The sequence below is a fragment of the Vespa velutina genome, chromosome 16, assembly GCF_912470025.1.
Source record: "Vespa velutina chromosome 16, iVesVel2.1, whole genome shotgun sequence".
Classification (NCBI taxonomy): Eukaryota; Metazoa; Arthropoda; class Insecta; order Hymenoptera; family Vespidae; genus Vespa; species Vespa velutina.
This window is the reverse complement of record NC_062203.1, coordinates 1,387,501-1,402,500: the sequence shown is the minus strand read 5'-3', so window position 1 is coordinate 1,402,500 and position 15,000 is coordinate 1,387,501. Positions and strand designations below refer to the sequence as shown.

Genomic DNA, 15,000 nt, shown 5'->3' with positions numbered 1-15,000 from the left:
CTCGTCTCCTTTTACGGCCATTCTGTTCGCAAGCACATCTCTCTTTCTTGCTTCTATCATCGCTACCATCACGCTCGCTCGCGTCCACCGCGAGTTTGCGAGGCGAGAAAATGAGCAGGGAGCCGTGTATTCGACACGGTGCTTCCGGCCGCAACGGAGATCTATGTTCCGGACTGTTTTATGCTTCTCGCCGCGTTGCGAAAGGCCCGTCGTTAATCGACGCGCCACGGAAACTACGGCGTGAATTCTCGACGGCCTCGCCACGAGAAAATCGATCCTTCCGTAATTTAACCGGCCAACATTTATGTACTTTTCAAACGTTGAAAGGTTAAAGAATAAAAGAAGAAGAAGGAGAAGAAGAAGAAGAAGAAGAAAAAAACAAGAGAAAAAAGCGAAGAAGAAGAAGAAGCAAAAAAAAAGTAAGGTGTAGAAGGCCAAGTTAATCGAACGATTGGATCGAGTTCTCTTAATTATTATATTGAGCTCCGTTTAAACCGTTAAGTAATTGACAAGATCATTCTCATTTAATACACGACGAAATTGAGCCAAAAATTTTGCCCTTTAAAGCTTATCTAATCCTCCTTCCCCCCTCCCCCCACCACCCTTTATAGATTTATCGTAGATGCTTTTCAACAATGGATAAAGATATCTTTTCAGTAATAACTTTCTTCGATGTTTCCGGCATAGAACGAAAACAAAGCGTTACTCGATAGCTCTAAGTACGTCGTCCACGAGGCAGTACCTTGGTTAACGATCGTCCATTCGAGATAAAACCTCTTTACTTCCCCACCTCAAAAACCCCCCTCGCTATACTTCTACTACGCTCCTCTCCGACGCGCTCTGCTAATTACGCGGGAATTAATTATAAGCGCATTACGCTCGAACACTTTTTCTTCTTCTTCTTCTTCTTCTTCTTCTTCTTTTTCGTTTCCTTTTTCTCTCTTTCTTTATTTCTTTCTTTCTTTCTTTTTACCTCTTTTACTATCTCGTCGCTTGTTTTTTCAATATCGACCACCTCTCCTTATGCTTACATTCAACTATCGAACCGGAATCGAGTGCGCTTTCGAATGAAAAGAAAAGAAAAAAAAAAAAAAAAAAAAAAAACAACAAGAAAAAAAAAATAATCACGAGACAACTCATTTTCGATGCAGCTAATTGCATAACGTTATACGAACCATTGAGAATTGCAATGACGTAACTAGTTCGTACCGAAGTAATTATCATATCATTGAGAAAATAATTTTCTACTTGTAAATATTTAAAATGTTATAGAATTGTCATAGTTTTACTTTTATATAAAAGTAGAAAGAAAAAGTGAAAATAAAAAAAATGCAAAGGACTCGTAACTCGTTATTTTCTCTCTCTCTCTCTCTCTCTCTCTCTCTTTATTTATCTCTTTCGTTTTGTCTCGTCTCATCTCTTGCACGTTTACGTAATCATAAAGACAGGATCTGCAAAAGGATCTACACGTAGAATCTTTTTACGTTCGACTAAGCGCTTTTAAACGATACAAATCGCAATTGATTAATGCAAACGATGACTATTCACTTGTTTATCATTTCAATTGTAAAATCGAACATTGCAAACGAACAAAAGACATTTTTATTTCGTACTCGTCGAAGGATAAAAAAAGAAATTTTATCTATCATTTTACCGGCAAAGTATAATAATTATAATGTCGTTTATACCAATTTCGCATGGGTACGACTTGTTTATAATCGAGAAGCATCTGGAACACTATGCCGATTATAACGTATGAAACATTAAATGCGGGCGTTTGAGTTTCTCTCCCAGTTCTACCTACCAGCACTCGAAGACGACTTTCCTTCCAATTTTTCCGCGTTATCGTAATTTCGATCGACGATTATGCGGGCGTATCGTAGCGGCGAACATACTAGTAACCGTTTGACGTATCTATCTACATAATCGATCGTTCTCTCTAAGTCTCCGTCTTTGTCTATTTAGCTGACGTAATGAGACATCTTGCAAATATATTCTCCCAAGGATATATACACGAGTTACGAGATATAGAGACGGATAAGACATGGATTAATAAGAGGTTCGAGGAACTCGCTAATTAACGTAGATACGGGGAGAGGAGAGGGGGGGAACTAACAAACGTTTATCAAGACTTTTTTTTTTTAATTCTATCATTGAATTATATTAGTATCTACTTACCTATATATAAAGAAATTATTCTTTAATATATATCATAATAATGATACCCATTTGTATCGATCAAGATTATTTACAATGAAAAATTCCGTACGAACTGTAAAATATTTATATCTTAAAATATGTCACTGTTTTTTTTTTTCTTTTTCTCTTCTTCTTCTTTTTCGTTTTCTCTCTCTCTCTCTCTCTCTTTATCTCTTTTCTTTTTTCTTCTCTTTTTTCTTCCCTTTTTTTTCTTTCTTTTTTTTTTCTTTTTTTTTTTTTTTTTTTTTACTTTCGAGCGTAGCGTTAAAAGGGAAAAGAACGAAGAGGAAAGAAGGAGCAAAGAGATTGTGCCAAGATAACTTGCTCGACGCCGTCAAAACTGGTAGGCCTTGAGAAATTATGCGAACTATTCTTGCCAGTTTGTCCGCCGTGAATTTACGAACGTCGCGTTGACGCCGGCCAGCCAACAGGATCTACCCTGGGCGTGACCGTGGATCGAGAAAGCTTCGGCTGAATCGAGATGGATCACCGAAGATTATCGATCCTGTCCACTGGACGGCCTCTCCTCTCCCCTCTCCTCTTCCACGAATCTTTAAACTTTCTTTCTCTCTCTTTCTCTCGTTCATCGGCCTTTTTACTACCGATCGGAACTGGTAAGTACTAAAGAGATCTAAAATTTATGTTCTGCATAATTTTAGATTTTCATGTTAATTTTGAAACATTTTCTCGAAGAAGAATTACGGGGAGAAATACATGAGGAGTACACACAGTTGACGTACGACGAAAGATTAAGCGCGCGAGGCACGTTGTCTCCTTAATCGATTCATTAAACTTCGATCCTCGTCGGAATTTGAATTTGTCGCGGGGCTTGACCTTGGCCGGACATCGAAAGCTGAGCGACCTTACAAGGACATCGTCATCGTCACCATTGCGAACGATGACGATGACGATGACGATGACGACGATGACGACGACGACGACGACGACGACAACTATGATAATGATCATAATGTTGATGCTTGTGTTCTCCGATGTTGAACGATTTACCATAAGATATAATTATGTTGCACAGTCAAAGAGAGAGAGAGAGAGAGAGACGATATTGCGAGTTATTTCCATGCTTGAAAAAATTCGCCAAGGTAACGCCGAGAGTCGATTATTACAGTTCGTTTATATTCCGACACGCAAGTCATCTAGATTATATTATTAATTACCAAAGGTCCGATCGATCGAGAGTTAACATCGGGCAAAGAGAGAAAGAGATATGTCCTGGCAGCGATTCTTGTTCGCAATAAATGCCCTAAACGTTGTAGCGAACCCAAAACCATTGGTTATTCCTCGCGCGAAGCCCCGTCGACAAAGGGAATCGCCTCATGAAATATTACGCGAGTCGAATATACGGGTGGCGGGCTCTCCCTTTGATCAGCACTCGAGAAAATCGTTCGTTCTACTCTCTCTCTCTCTCTCTCTCTCTCTCTCTCTCTCTCTCTCTCTCTCTCTCTCTCTCTCTCTCTCAAGGGACAGGTGGACCATGCAGCGTGCCGATGCAACGTTATATTGATTCGATAAGTTCGCTTCATCTCTTATCTCCACTCCACCCGCGCATTTCTTTGTATACATGTACACACACATACATACATACATACATACATGTGTGTGTGTGCGTGTGTATGTGTATCTATATATACATATATTTTTTTTATACTTATAGAAAGCAGGCACCAGCGTAATAAATATTCCTTCTCTCTTTCTCTCCGTCTATCTCTTTCGCGGCCTTTGGCCGGACGATGGTCATACCTTATGTATGACGCGCCACCATCATCCGCAGGGTGGATAGTCCTTTCGTTTGGTATTCGGTGCTGCCCGCTCGGCACTTTCGTACGGATCTGCCCTGGGATATGCACACACGTTCACACAGGCATACGTAGGTATATGTGCGCGGCCAAGAAGCCATTCTCATTCTCTCTCTCTCTCTCTCTCTCTCTTTCTCTCTCTCCTTCTCTCTGTCCATCCTTTTCTACGTGGTCCATAGCATGTTTCACGTAAATAAGTACGTGCCATGAAACGAAGAAGAAAAATGCCGTTTTCACGACGAATACCGAGTTCTCTGTTAACTTTCGAGAGCCAGGATCCACCTGCAAAAATTCTTTCCAAGAGTATATTTTATCTTTTTTTTTTCTTTTTTCTTCTTCTTCTTCTTCTTCTTATTCTTTTACTCTTTTCTTTTCTTAACCATAACAAGGAAAAAAAATCGATCGATCCAATAAGATAGTTTCCGATAACAAGAAGAAAGAGAAAGAGAAAACAAAAGAGACAGAGATAGAGATAGATAGAGATAGGGAGAGGGGGAGAGAGAGAAAGAGAGAGAGAGAGAGAGAGAGAGAGAGAGATAAAATTGTGCTTCCGCTGCAAATGATACAAGTCATCCTAACGAATGAAGCAACGATGCATTTTTCTAAGGTGTGTCTTCTCGCTATCTCGCTCGAGTTTATCGTACGGCGTACGATGTAAACGAACGTAGGATGAAAAGAAATGTGTAGAACTAAATGGACGCGGGGGAGGGCCGGGTGAAAGGGATGGGGTGGAGTGTAGCGAAGGCGAGTGGGGAGATGGGTAGGTGAGGTGGGGGAAATCAAGAAAGAAATAAAAATGAGTTTAAAACGTAGCGGAACGATTCCAATGGCGAGGATAGTTTCCTAAAGACGGATGGCGACCGGGGAGTCATGATCGGCGAAAGTTATGCGACTTTTCTTGCTAGCGGTCTCGCTCTTCGCTCGGATATTATACCCTTGTAAGCGCGGCTATTCGCGAATGCCACTCAGAGAGAGAGAGAGAGAGAGAGAGAGAGAGAGAGAGAGAGAGAGAGAATAGAGGATATCTCTTATAGTAGGATACGTGCGAGCATCCGGCAGATCCTCAAATATGTCCAATTAGCTCGGACTGACATAATAAGTAGATAAACAACTGGAGATCCTCTCACGCGGTGAGATCAGAGACTCGCGCTTTTTCGGATCCTCCCTTGCGTTCAGGATTGCAAGCGATAGCACTTTAGCGGACGATTTTAGTCAAGATCGTTTTGGCTTTTTCGCGATGATGCGTCGAGAGAGAGAGAGAGATAGAGATAGATAGATAGATAGATAGAGAGAGAGAGAGAGAGAGAGAGAGAGAGAGAAAGAAGGAAAGAACCCCAGAGCTCTAAAAGGGGATGCTGTAAAGCGGTCCATCGTGGGAAGAATTTTCGGTCAACTTTCGAACGGATGATCGAACAACGAGTTAAGAAATTTTTATTGAAATCCAATTTGCGACGATTCATTCGTCTAATTCGCTAAAACCCAATGAAACAATCCTAATCTAAATATATCGATATCTTAATTTTTATTCATTTTTTATTTCACTTTTGTTATATCGTACGAACGACGTTTAAACGTATTACATGTGTCCTAATAATTTCTAATAGGAACGAAGTATCTCAGAGAGGACGATACAATCGTTGGTTAAAAGAAGTAGAGCCCATGGAATCGAGTTAACATCGGTAATACGCGAATCTCTCGTCGATCCGCGCGTCCCGTCGCGTTTCGATGGTCCTCACGAGAGGAGAATATTAATGCTTTCCACTCCTGTCCATTACGAAGGCCCCCTTTGCTTTGCTCGACTCGACTCGACTTGATTCTACTCTATTCTATTCTCTACTCTATTCTACTCGACTCGACTCGACTCGACTCGACTCAACTCGACTCGAATCGCGCTGGCACCCTGCGATCTAATACGAACGTAGATTTAATAATGGTATGGCTAGAGGATTTCGAGCTAACGCGTTGCAATTTTTTCGAGAGTCGAAAAGGAGAGATGGGTAAGGGAGAAATGGAGAAGACGCTTCTTTCGTAAAAGGGGGGGGGGCAAGGTTGAGGGAGAGATAGAGAAGCGTGGAAGGACTGCTTCTGCTCGAACGAACGCGTACGTGCGTAGCACGTGTGAACAGCTTCGAGAGTCTCTACCCTTCTTACCCTACCTTCCCTCATCCCCCCCTACGCCGCGAAAAGCATCCCTTCGAGCACGTAATCTATTTGTCCGGACGACCGCAACGCGTGCAACTTTGTTCAACGAAGATAACGAGAATTTCTCTCTCTCTCTCTCTCTCTCTCTCTCTCTCTCTCTTCTTCTTCTTCTTTATCTTCCTTCTAGATTTAATCACCGATTCTTGTTTTGACAAGGATTACGATTCAATTAGAATCGCGAAATAAAGTATAGAGAATCGAATGCGAATTAACTTAACGAAATGAAAAAAAAAGAAAATAAATAAAAAAAAAAAAAGAAAAAAAAAAGAAGAAAAAAAAAGTAAAAAGAAGGAAAGGAAAGAAAAGAAAAAAACAGATTGAAGAAAATGAGAATAGAAGAAGCTATCGTAGAGAAGTCGCAGTGGCAGTCCGTTCGTTCCCATCGGTTCGCGGAATAACGAGCTATAAAAGGCGTCGCTTTTACTGCTTCCAGGACCGAAAACGCATTAAAGACGGCCCCCGACCATCCGGCCATCGACGAAGAAAGAAGAAGAGAGAGAGAGAAAGAGAAAGATAGACAGAGATAGATAGAGAGAGTAAGAGAGAGAGAGAGAGAGACAGAGAGAACTTGCTGTGGCCGATGCGTTTGCCGAACGATGTATATAGAAAAGGATGCAACACGAGCCACTGCTAGCCTGTTTATACGTACACGTCGAGACACGACGAATTTGCATTCTAATTATTGCACGATCCAGCGAGAAACGCATCTTGATCCTCTTCCTCGTAGTCCGTCGTCATTGTCGTTGTCATTATAGACTTCTCTTTTTTTAGCAAAAAAATTTCAAACGATATCCCCGGCGTTTACTTCGCCGAAACAGAATGGTATCTACTAAATCAATGGATATATATATATATATATACATATAATCAATGGATATATCTATAAAAATTTCAAAGTCTATTTTGAAATGACAAAACTTTGTCCTATCCCGCAAAATGTTAGAAATGTTAGGGAAGATAATTAAAGGAGAGAAAGAAATTCGCGGTTATCGACTAATTAATCCAATTAAGAAGGGACTCTTAATGATATAGTTCTCTTCTGGCATTAAATATTTCGTTTATCTTTATCGTAAACGTTTGGCATTAAACGCGAGTGTAAAAATGAAAAGAAAAAAGGAAAAAAAAGGAAAGAAAGAAAAAGAAAAAAAAAAAAAAAGAGAGAAGAAAAAATCGTGATCGTAAAGCGAGAAAAGTTTCTCTTTTATCCTGTTGCTTCGTGTGCAAGGCGTTAATTTGTACGTACTCACAATGTAATCATTGAAAATTATTGAGACCGCGATCGCACGGCATTTGCATTCTAATTACCAAGTTAAACGTGCACGCTCGTAACGCGTTCTTCGCTAGTCCCCGCGCGGAGGGTAGTGCAAAGAAGTGTCAAGAAAGTTCTTCATGGGAAGGATCGTAAAATGAGCGACGGAAATGACACCCTTTTTCGGGATAAACACCCATGTTTATCTTATCTGCGGTGGTCCTTTCGAAAAATCCTTTCCTTTTTAAGCAAGACCCAGATCAATCTAAATACACATTTCGTAATTCGTCCTTGTTCTTTTCATTTTTGTTTTTGTTTTTCTTTTTATATATATATATATATATATATATATATATATATATATATATATATATACAGTAGATACACAACACTTTAGATATCGGTAGGTCTTATATTTTTAATGAAACAACACCATACATTCTACGTTGTAAAAAAAATATATATATATTTTTTTTTCTTTCTTTCTCATTTAGGAAGGAACCACTTGTTCGATGTTACCATAAGAGAGAATTTTAGGAGAACGGAACAGTGTTAGTGAAGGGAATGGTTTTCGTAGTATGAGAAAAAGGAGGATGAGGAGGAGGAGGAAGAGGATAGAGGTTCCTTCGAATCCTAGGAGAATGCTGACCATAAGCGACACTCGCGCTCCAGGCGTTAATGAATACCGAGCGCTGTGACCGGTAATTAGGTTTAAACGGCGACCAACGTCGGACGCGCCACATGGCAAACGTATTTTGAACGAAGGAGAGTAGAACTACTATTCACACGTATTGGTTGCCCCGAGAGAAAAGGAAAGGGGGATACACAATGGTAAACATTATGTACAAGAAAGAGAACGAGCGAGAGAGATAGAAATATAGATAGAGATAGAGGTAGAGAGAAAGAGAAAGCGAGAGAGAAATATTTAATTCGATCGATGATCTTAAAAAGGAAGAAAAAAAAGAAAAATCGAAGGTTAATGCAATTTATTAAAATAACCATTAACAATTGCGTTTCATCTCTTATCTGAAATTGTCTCAATGTCGATTTTAATCGATTCCAATATAGGAAATAACTCCGGGCAAACTCGTTAACTATCATAGATTTTCTAAAGATTAGAGATTAGAGATTCAGTAAAAATGGACGAACCAGCCTCCCACGCGAACGTACCCGTTGCGTAGATTTAATTCCACGTTTCGTATCCTGCGAGATTAGCCACAGCGGGGAGTATACTCGCAACATTCGCCTCGCACCGCGGTGCAAACTAATATAATACATATACATGCATATGTATATACATGCATATTTATACGGGCGATCTATACGGGTCTCCTACCGTTTATATACCTACTAATCGCATCGTTAACGATTTCACGTAGGCTTCGTTGGAATCCATTGCGAGAATAAACGAGACGTTTTCCCTCGGATATTGTTATCGTTATCACATCTTTCATATTTCGTACCTCATTTATTATTATTAAATTTTCTATCTTTACCTTTCAAAAAATTAAAATATTTCACTTCAGCCTCGTCGAACTACTTAAAAGAGGATAAAGGAAGAAAAAAAGAAAAAAAAAAAAAGAAAAGAAAAGAAAAGAAAAGAAGAAGCAGAAGATGAAGAAAAAAAAAAGAGACAGAAGAAAAGGAAAAAAGAAAAAATCAAATCGTTCCTTTAAATAGGAATGATACCCGTCAAGATCTTTCACGCGATTTAATTAACTCGATTAAAGTCGAACGAGTAATATCTAACCGAGAGAAGAAACGAAAGAGTAAGAGCTCAGTTGCGTCTTCGTTCGAGAAAATCTCAGAGTCGTTCGGTCGTTCGAGCGAACAACGTTGGTCTTTGTCGTTAAAATAGTTGAGAGCATGCAACGAGAAGAAACAATTCAATGCCTGGTTGAACCACCAACCAACCGACCGACCGACCGATCATATACGACCAACCGTACGACCAATCCACCAACCAACCGACCGACCGACCGACCGACCGACCGATCGACTATTGCTATAATTACCAACCGATTATACGATTATCTCTTTCCGTGCGATTACCGGCTTTCGAGATCGTAGATACGTTAAGAGAAACTATTAACTTTGCGACGTTGGAAATCTCGTAACATCGATCTTATCGTCGATTTAAATCGTGAATGTCCCTATACAGAACATTGTACTTACATTTATTATTCAAGGATTTTTCCATACCTACATACATACATATATATATATATATATATATATATATATATATAGATATATATATAGATATATATATATATAGATATGTATGTACGTATCGTATCTAGAAATATGCACCTTAGTGTTATCTGGGAACATTGAAATCTTTCATTTTGTTTACATTATTTACAATCTCTCTCTCTCTCTCTCTCTCTCTCTCATTTCTTCCTCTTTCGCTTTTCCTTTTGCCTACGTACAAAAAGTAAACGAGGATGATGAAAAAGAAAGAAAAAAAGGAAGAAAGAAAGAAAGAACAAAAAGGAAAAATAAACGAATAAAACAGAGAGAAAGAGAGAGAGAGAGAGAGAGAGAGAGAGAGAGAGAAGAAGGAATGTCCGGCACGTTTACTTCAAACGGAAATGAAATTTGTCGATAGCCATCCAGAGAGAACCACTGCAAAGTATGCGTTCACTCTGTTCTATGAAGGCGTGTATGTACTCACACCCGGGAGTAAATATCGTTGATCTCGAGCGCGCGTTCGCTCGTTCGCTCGTTCGCTCGCTCGCTCGCTCGCTCGCTCGCTCGTACACATAACACGCACGCGAACGCTCGGACATTCGAGCGTGTCGATTAAATCGTTCCTTCGTCCAACGAGTTTTCTACGGGCGACCGGGTAACCGGGCGGCGGCGGCGGCGGCGGCGAATACTCCGCGCGAGAGGACAAGTGTAACGAACCGCACCGTTAATTACGATCATTAACTGTACATACGCTCTCGTTGTACAGATTTCCTTGACGCGTACGCGCGTTGAAATGGACTATCGGACTTACCAACAAAGTTGCAATAATAGAGTATAAGTAAGTGCAATTGGAATTAGACAGTATGAATCATAATATCCATCCATGAACCCATAGGCCACCATCCTATATCCTAACTTACCCATGGCGTCTGAAACAAAAGAAAAGAGAAAATAATTATATATAATTAATTCAATTATATCAATCGATAATTCGAATAAAACATTTACAATAAATATTTTTCCTTGATAATATTAATTCATTGTTTCGTTATTAACGATAATTGCAAACGAGTTGAAAGGTATCCCCTTTTTTAGTTCATTACGTCATCAAAGAGACATCTCACATTTTTCTCCCTACCTCCCACCCCTCCCCCAACTCTCTCCGTACTCCGCCCTTTCCGTTCTTCCGACCTCGAAAAACATACCGCAATGACTTCATGCCGGGTTAAAAAGCGCGAATGGCACGCGAGATTCCACAAAGTAATTGCCTCATTCAGGCGCTAAATAGGTGCGTTTCGATTAGAAAAAAATTTACTTCGCCTTCTCCGCTTGAAGTTTCATCTATCAAATTCTTAAACCGAGATTCTTCGTTTCTCTCTCTCTCCCTCTCTCTTTTTTTCTCTCTCTATTGTTCCATGGATTCCGATCATTTTTCATTTTCTTTAGAAAGCGATTTTTGGTTTTTTTTTTTTTTTTTTTTTTTTTGTAAAAACGTGCGTAAAAAAGTAAAAGAAAAAAGAGAGAGAGAGAGAGAGAAAAGAGAGAAAGCAAAAAAAAAACTCCGAGAAAGGCCATATATTTCATGGACGAACGACGTCGATCGGTTTGCCGGTCGGTGACACGTCGCTTTTATATAATCTGAAAGCTTAAATGGTCACTCATAATTCCTCGAGATAATCTCTGCGTGGGCTAGACACGCGGACACCGAGCTCCTATCTCCGCCACCTTCGTCTATCTCTATTTATTATTCCTAGGCGCGACCAAGAGATAACATAAACGATTCACATAACGCGTCCTTTTATATTTCGCGCACTACTTCCCATGTGAATGTTGGAGAGTGTCGAGAAAGATGATGATAGTATGTGAAACTTTAATTGGAAATAAATTCTTATAGGAATATAATTATTAATAATAATAATAAAAAAAAAGTAATAATAATAATAATAATAATAATAATAATAATGAAAATATTTTACCTGAGCGAAATCGATCAACCATCTAATTATTATTGATTGTACGCTATCATAGTACTTAACGAGAGAACGCATTCGATCGAATCTACATAAATAGTCAGGTACTTACAAAAAAAAAAAAAAAAAAAAAAAAAAAAAAAAAAAAAAAAAAAAAAAAAAAAAAAAAAAAGAAAAAAGACAAAAAAAAAGAAAGAAAGAAAAGAAAGGAAAAGAGCAAGATATAGATGACGTAGCGTCTTCTTCTGATTAAATTAACGACTCGAACCACTTCGATTCTCATATCGATTCTATTGAAAAAAGGAGGAGAGACAGGGAAAAGGAGGAAGAGGGAATAGAGCAAAAGCTGCCGTTTCAAGATTTTTCGCACGCTCGATCCTCTTCCACGGCTCGTTGCTTTCGAGTCGACGAGTCGTCTACTCGTGTACGAACTGACTGACCCATTAGCGCCTTAGCTGCCGATCGACACGGCAAATCGATCGATAAAAGCACCGGCGAATGCTTCCTGCCTTATAGAGCAAGAAGGATCCCTTCATCTTTTTCTTCTTCTTCTTCTTCTTCTTCATCTTCTTCTTCATCATCTTCGTCTTCCTTTCCTTCTTATACCTTGAATTTTCTTATTTCTAACTAATACGACTCATTCAGAGTCAATTTTAATTCCACTAGCTTACAACGAATGCAATGCTGTGAGCTGCTTTCGTAATATTCAACCTACCCACCTGTTGGAACGACGATAATCGAATTCGAAATAAGCTAAGGCAAATTGCGTTTAGATCATACGTTAGTTCAATTTATGTGTACAACCATTTCTATCGAAATTATTATGACCGACTATATTTAACTATCCATTAAAATTAACAAGTATATATTCATAGAACTTTGAAAGAGAAAGAGAGAGAGAGAGAGAGAGAGAGAGGGAGAGGGAGAGAGAGAGAGAGAGAGAAAGAGAAGGAAATAGAGATAGAGATAGAAATAGGCAGATAAATATATAGATAAATAGAAAGGAAAAGTATATACGTATGCGTGCCAAAGATAGTAGAAAGAGCGGAGTACAAGTCCACTCCGAATATCCGAGATGGTTTCGAGCGATCTGGCCTTAATTTGTAGCACGTTCTTGCGATCGAGGGTGACGAGGTTCCCGAGAGGACGAGAAGACGGAGGAGAGTTGTATCGTCTCGTGGCGCTGCTGGTTAGTTAGCGCGACTCTAACTGCCCACTGTTTTTTTCCTTTTCTCTCTTTCGTTCTCTCTCTCTCTCTCTCTCTTTCTCTCTTTCTCTTTATCTCTTTCTCTCTCTCTCTCTCTCTCTTTCTTTCTCTCTATCTCTCTTGCTTCTTCCTCCTGCATCTTCTTCTTGCTACTCTCCGATTTTTGCCGCTAAAACATCGTCCCTAATTAATCTCTTGGCTGTTCTCTCGACGAAGGAAGGAGAGACTGCCTCACTGACTCCATGGCTAATACCGCGAGGAAACGAACGACAATGGAGTCTGACTACTACAACAACAACTACTACTACTACTAATACTATTACTATTACTAAACTAATACTACTATTATACTGTCGGACTGCCACTATGTTCAGAAAGAGAAAGAAAGAGAGAGAGAGAGAGAGAGAGATAATGGGAGAGTCCATGGAATCCGTCGAATTCGACCGCGTGGCGAGATTGAGAAAAAGCAGACTCTGACGTTTAACACCGGCCAAAAGAAGAAGCAGGAGAAGATATAGAAGATGAGGTAGAGAGGAGGAAAAGACTTGGCGGAGGATTGGAGGACTTGAGGACTACGTAGAACTCTCTTCCTAATGGGAATTTGCGAGACGTACGGAAAGGAGTTGCTCCGTTAACGTCTCACTCGTATCTACTGCCTTTCCGTTCTCAACTGGCAGGTGAACCTTAGATTAGACCTTATGGCCTCAGGTTAGTTACGATAATCGAGATAATCGACTCGACTTTCCGTCACACCGATGGATTTACGAACCGAGAGTCGAGTTTCTTGTTACGCCTCGCGTGCTTTCTTCTTTTTCTTCTTCTTCTTCTTCTTCTTCATTCTCTATACGAGCAAACACGTAAAAGTCGCTATTAGGGTCTTTCTTATTTCTGATTCGCGGGCCCCCTTTTGTCGTTGTTCAGCGTTACGGAGAAATGATTAGAATTTAAGATCCCACGGGGAAGAGATTTAGCAAATTACTCGTAACTATACACGAATTGGATCGTTGCTTAATGATGACTTCTTTTCCTTTTTTTTTCTTTCTTTTTTTTTTTCTTCTTCTTTTAAATAAACAACAACAATTACGTACTTCCTTAAATTGATTTTAGATATCTATAATATTTCCTGATTATTTTACATCGTAGATTGCTCTTATTAAAATCATTTGATCGAAGAAAAAAATAAATAAATTAAATAGAACTAGATAAATAATTTTACATTTTAATAATCTAATAATCTCTTTCTCTCTCTCTCTCTCTCTGTCTCTGTCTCTTTCAAACGAACACTTTCAATAAATCGAGGATAACGAAGTCCTGATAACGAGGTCTAATCAAGAACTCTCCAAGATCCAACACCGTCGCATGTGGGTGGCGATGGTGAACGGGAAGAACTAGAGGAGACTCTAATACGCGTAATTAATGCGATCTGGGCATCGTGTTCTATAGACCATGACAAGTGACAAGGACTGGATAAGTACCGGGGAGAGAGCGACCGAGTCTCCTTTCCGTTGCTTCGTTACTCGAGTTGCCTGTCGGTCGGTTCGATTTTTCCAATCTGCGTGTGCATCTACGAAAGTGATTCTTCTCTCTCGATTGAACTTAATTCGAAAAAGAAAAAAAGACAAAAACAAAAAGGAATAATAAAAAAGAAAATAAAAAAAAATATATATATATATATCTATATATATATATATATATATATATATAAAGAGAGAGAGAAAGAGATATAGTTTCTTTGAAAACATGAAGAACGTTGACCTTCCCGAAGGAGATAGATCGGACAAAGGAGAAAGATGAACCGCTATTCGAGGACGTGAAGTCGAAACCCGAGAGAAACTAGGTCAACTTTTTTCGTTCTTCGACCATATAGAGAAACTTAAGATATAGAAAGAGACAGAGAGAGAGAGAGAGAGAGAGAGAGAGAGAGAGAGAGAGAGGGAAAGAGAGAGAGAGAGAGAGAGAGAGAGAAGGACGATTGCGGGCGTCGATGAACAGTTAATTGGTGTTCTATGAATTTGATGGCGATTACCGCGAAACGAAGTGGCCCCAGACGGCGAGCCTTCTTCGCTTCTTGCTCGGATAGGGGAAAGAAGGGAGGGAGGGAGGTAGGGCGGAGGGTGGGGGGCAAGGGAAAAGAAGGTAGACGGGAGAGTATATCGGGAGACGGGA

At 39.7% G+C, this 15,000-nt stretch overlaps 1 protein-coding gene across 4 annotated transcripts in view; it reads right to left on the bottom strand.

The window, feature by feature from the left end:
- The window catches only part of LOC124954950 (homeobox protein homothorax), a 375,073-nt gene that overhangs the window by 196,377 nt on the left and 163,696 nt on the right, over positions 1-15,000 (bottom strand). For 3 of the 4 annotated variants that reach the window (XM_047508640.1, XM_047508642.1, XM_047508639.1), the window contains exon 8: positions 10,578-10,586. The exons of the other annotated variant lie outside the window; for it this stretch is intronic. In XM_047508640.1, coding sequence (XP_047364596.1) covers positions 10,578-10,586 — 9 coding nt within the window. The remainder of the gene's footprint in view (positions 1-10,577; positions 10,587-15,000) is intronic. 4 annotated transcript variants of the gene reach the window in all.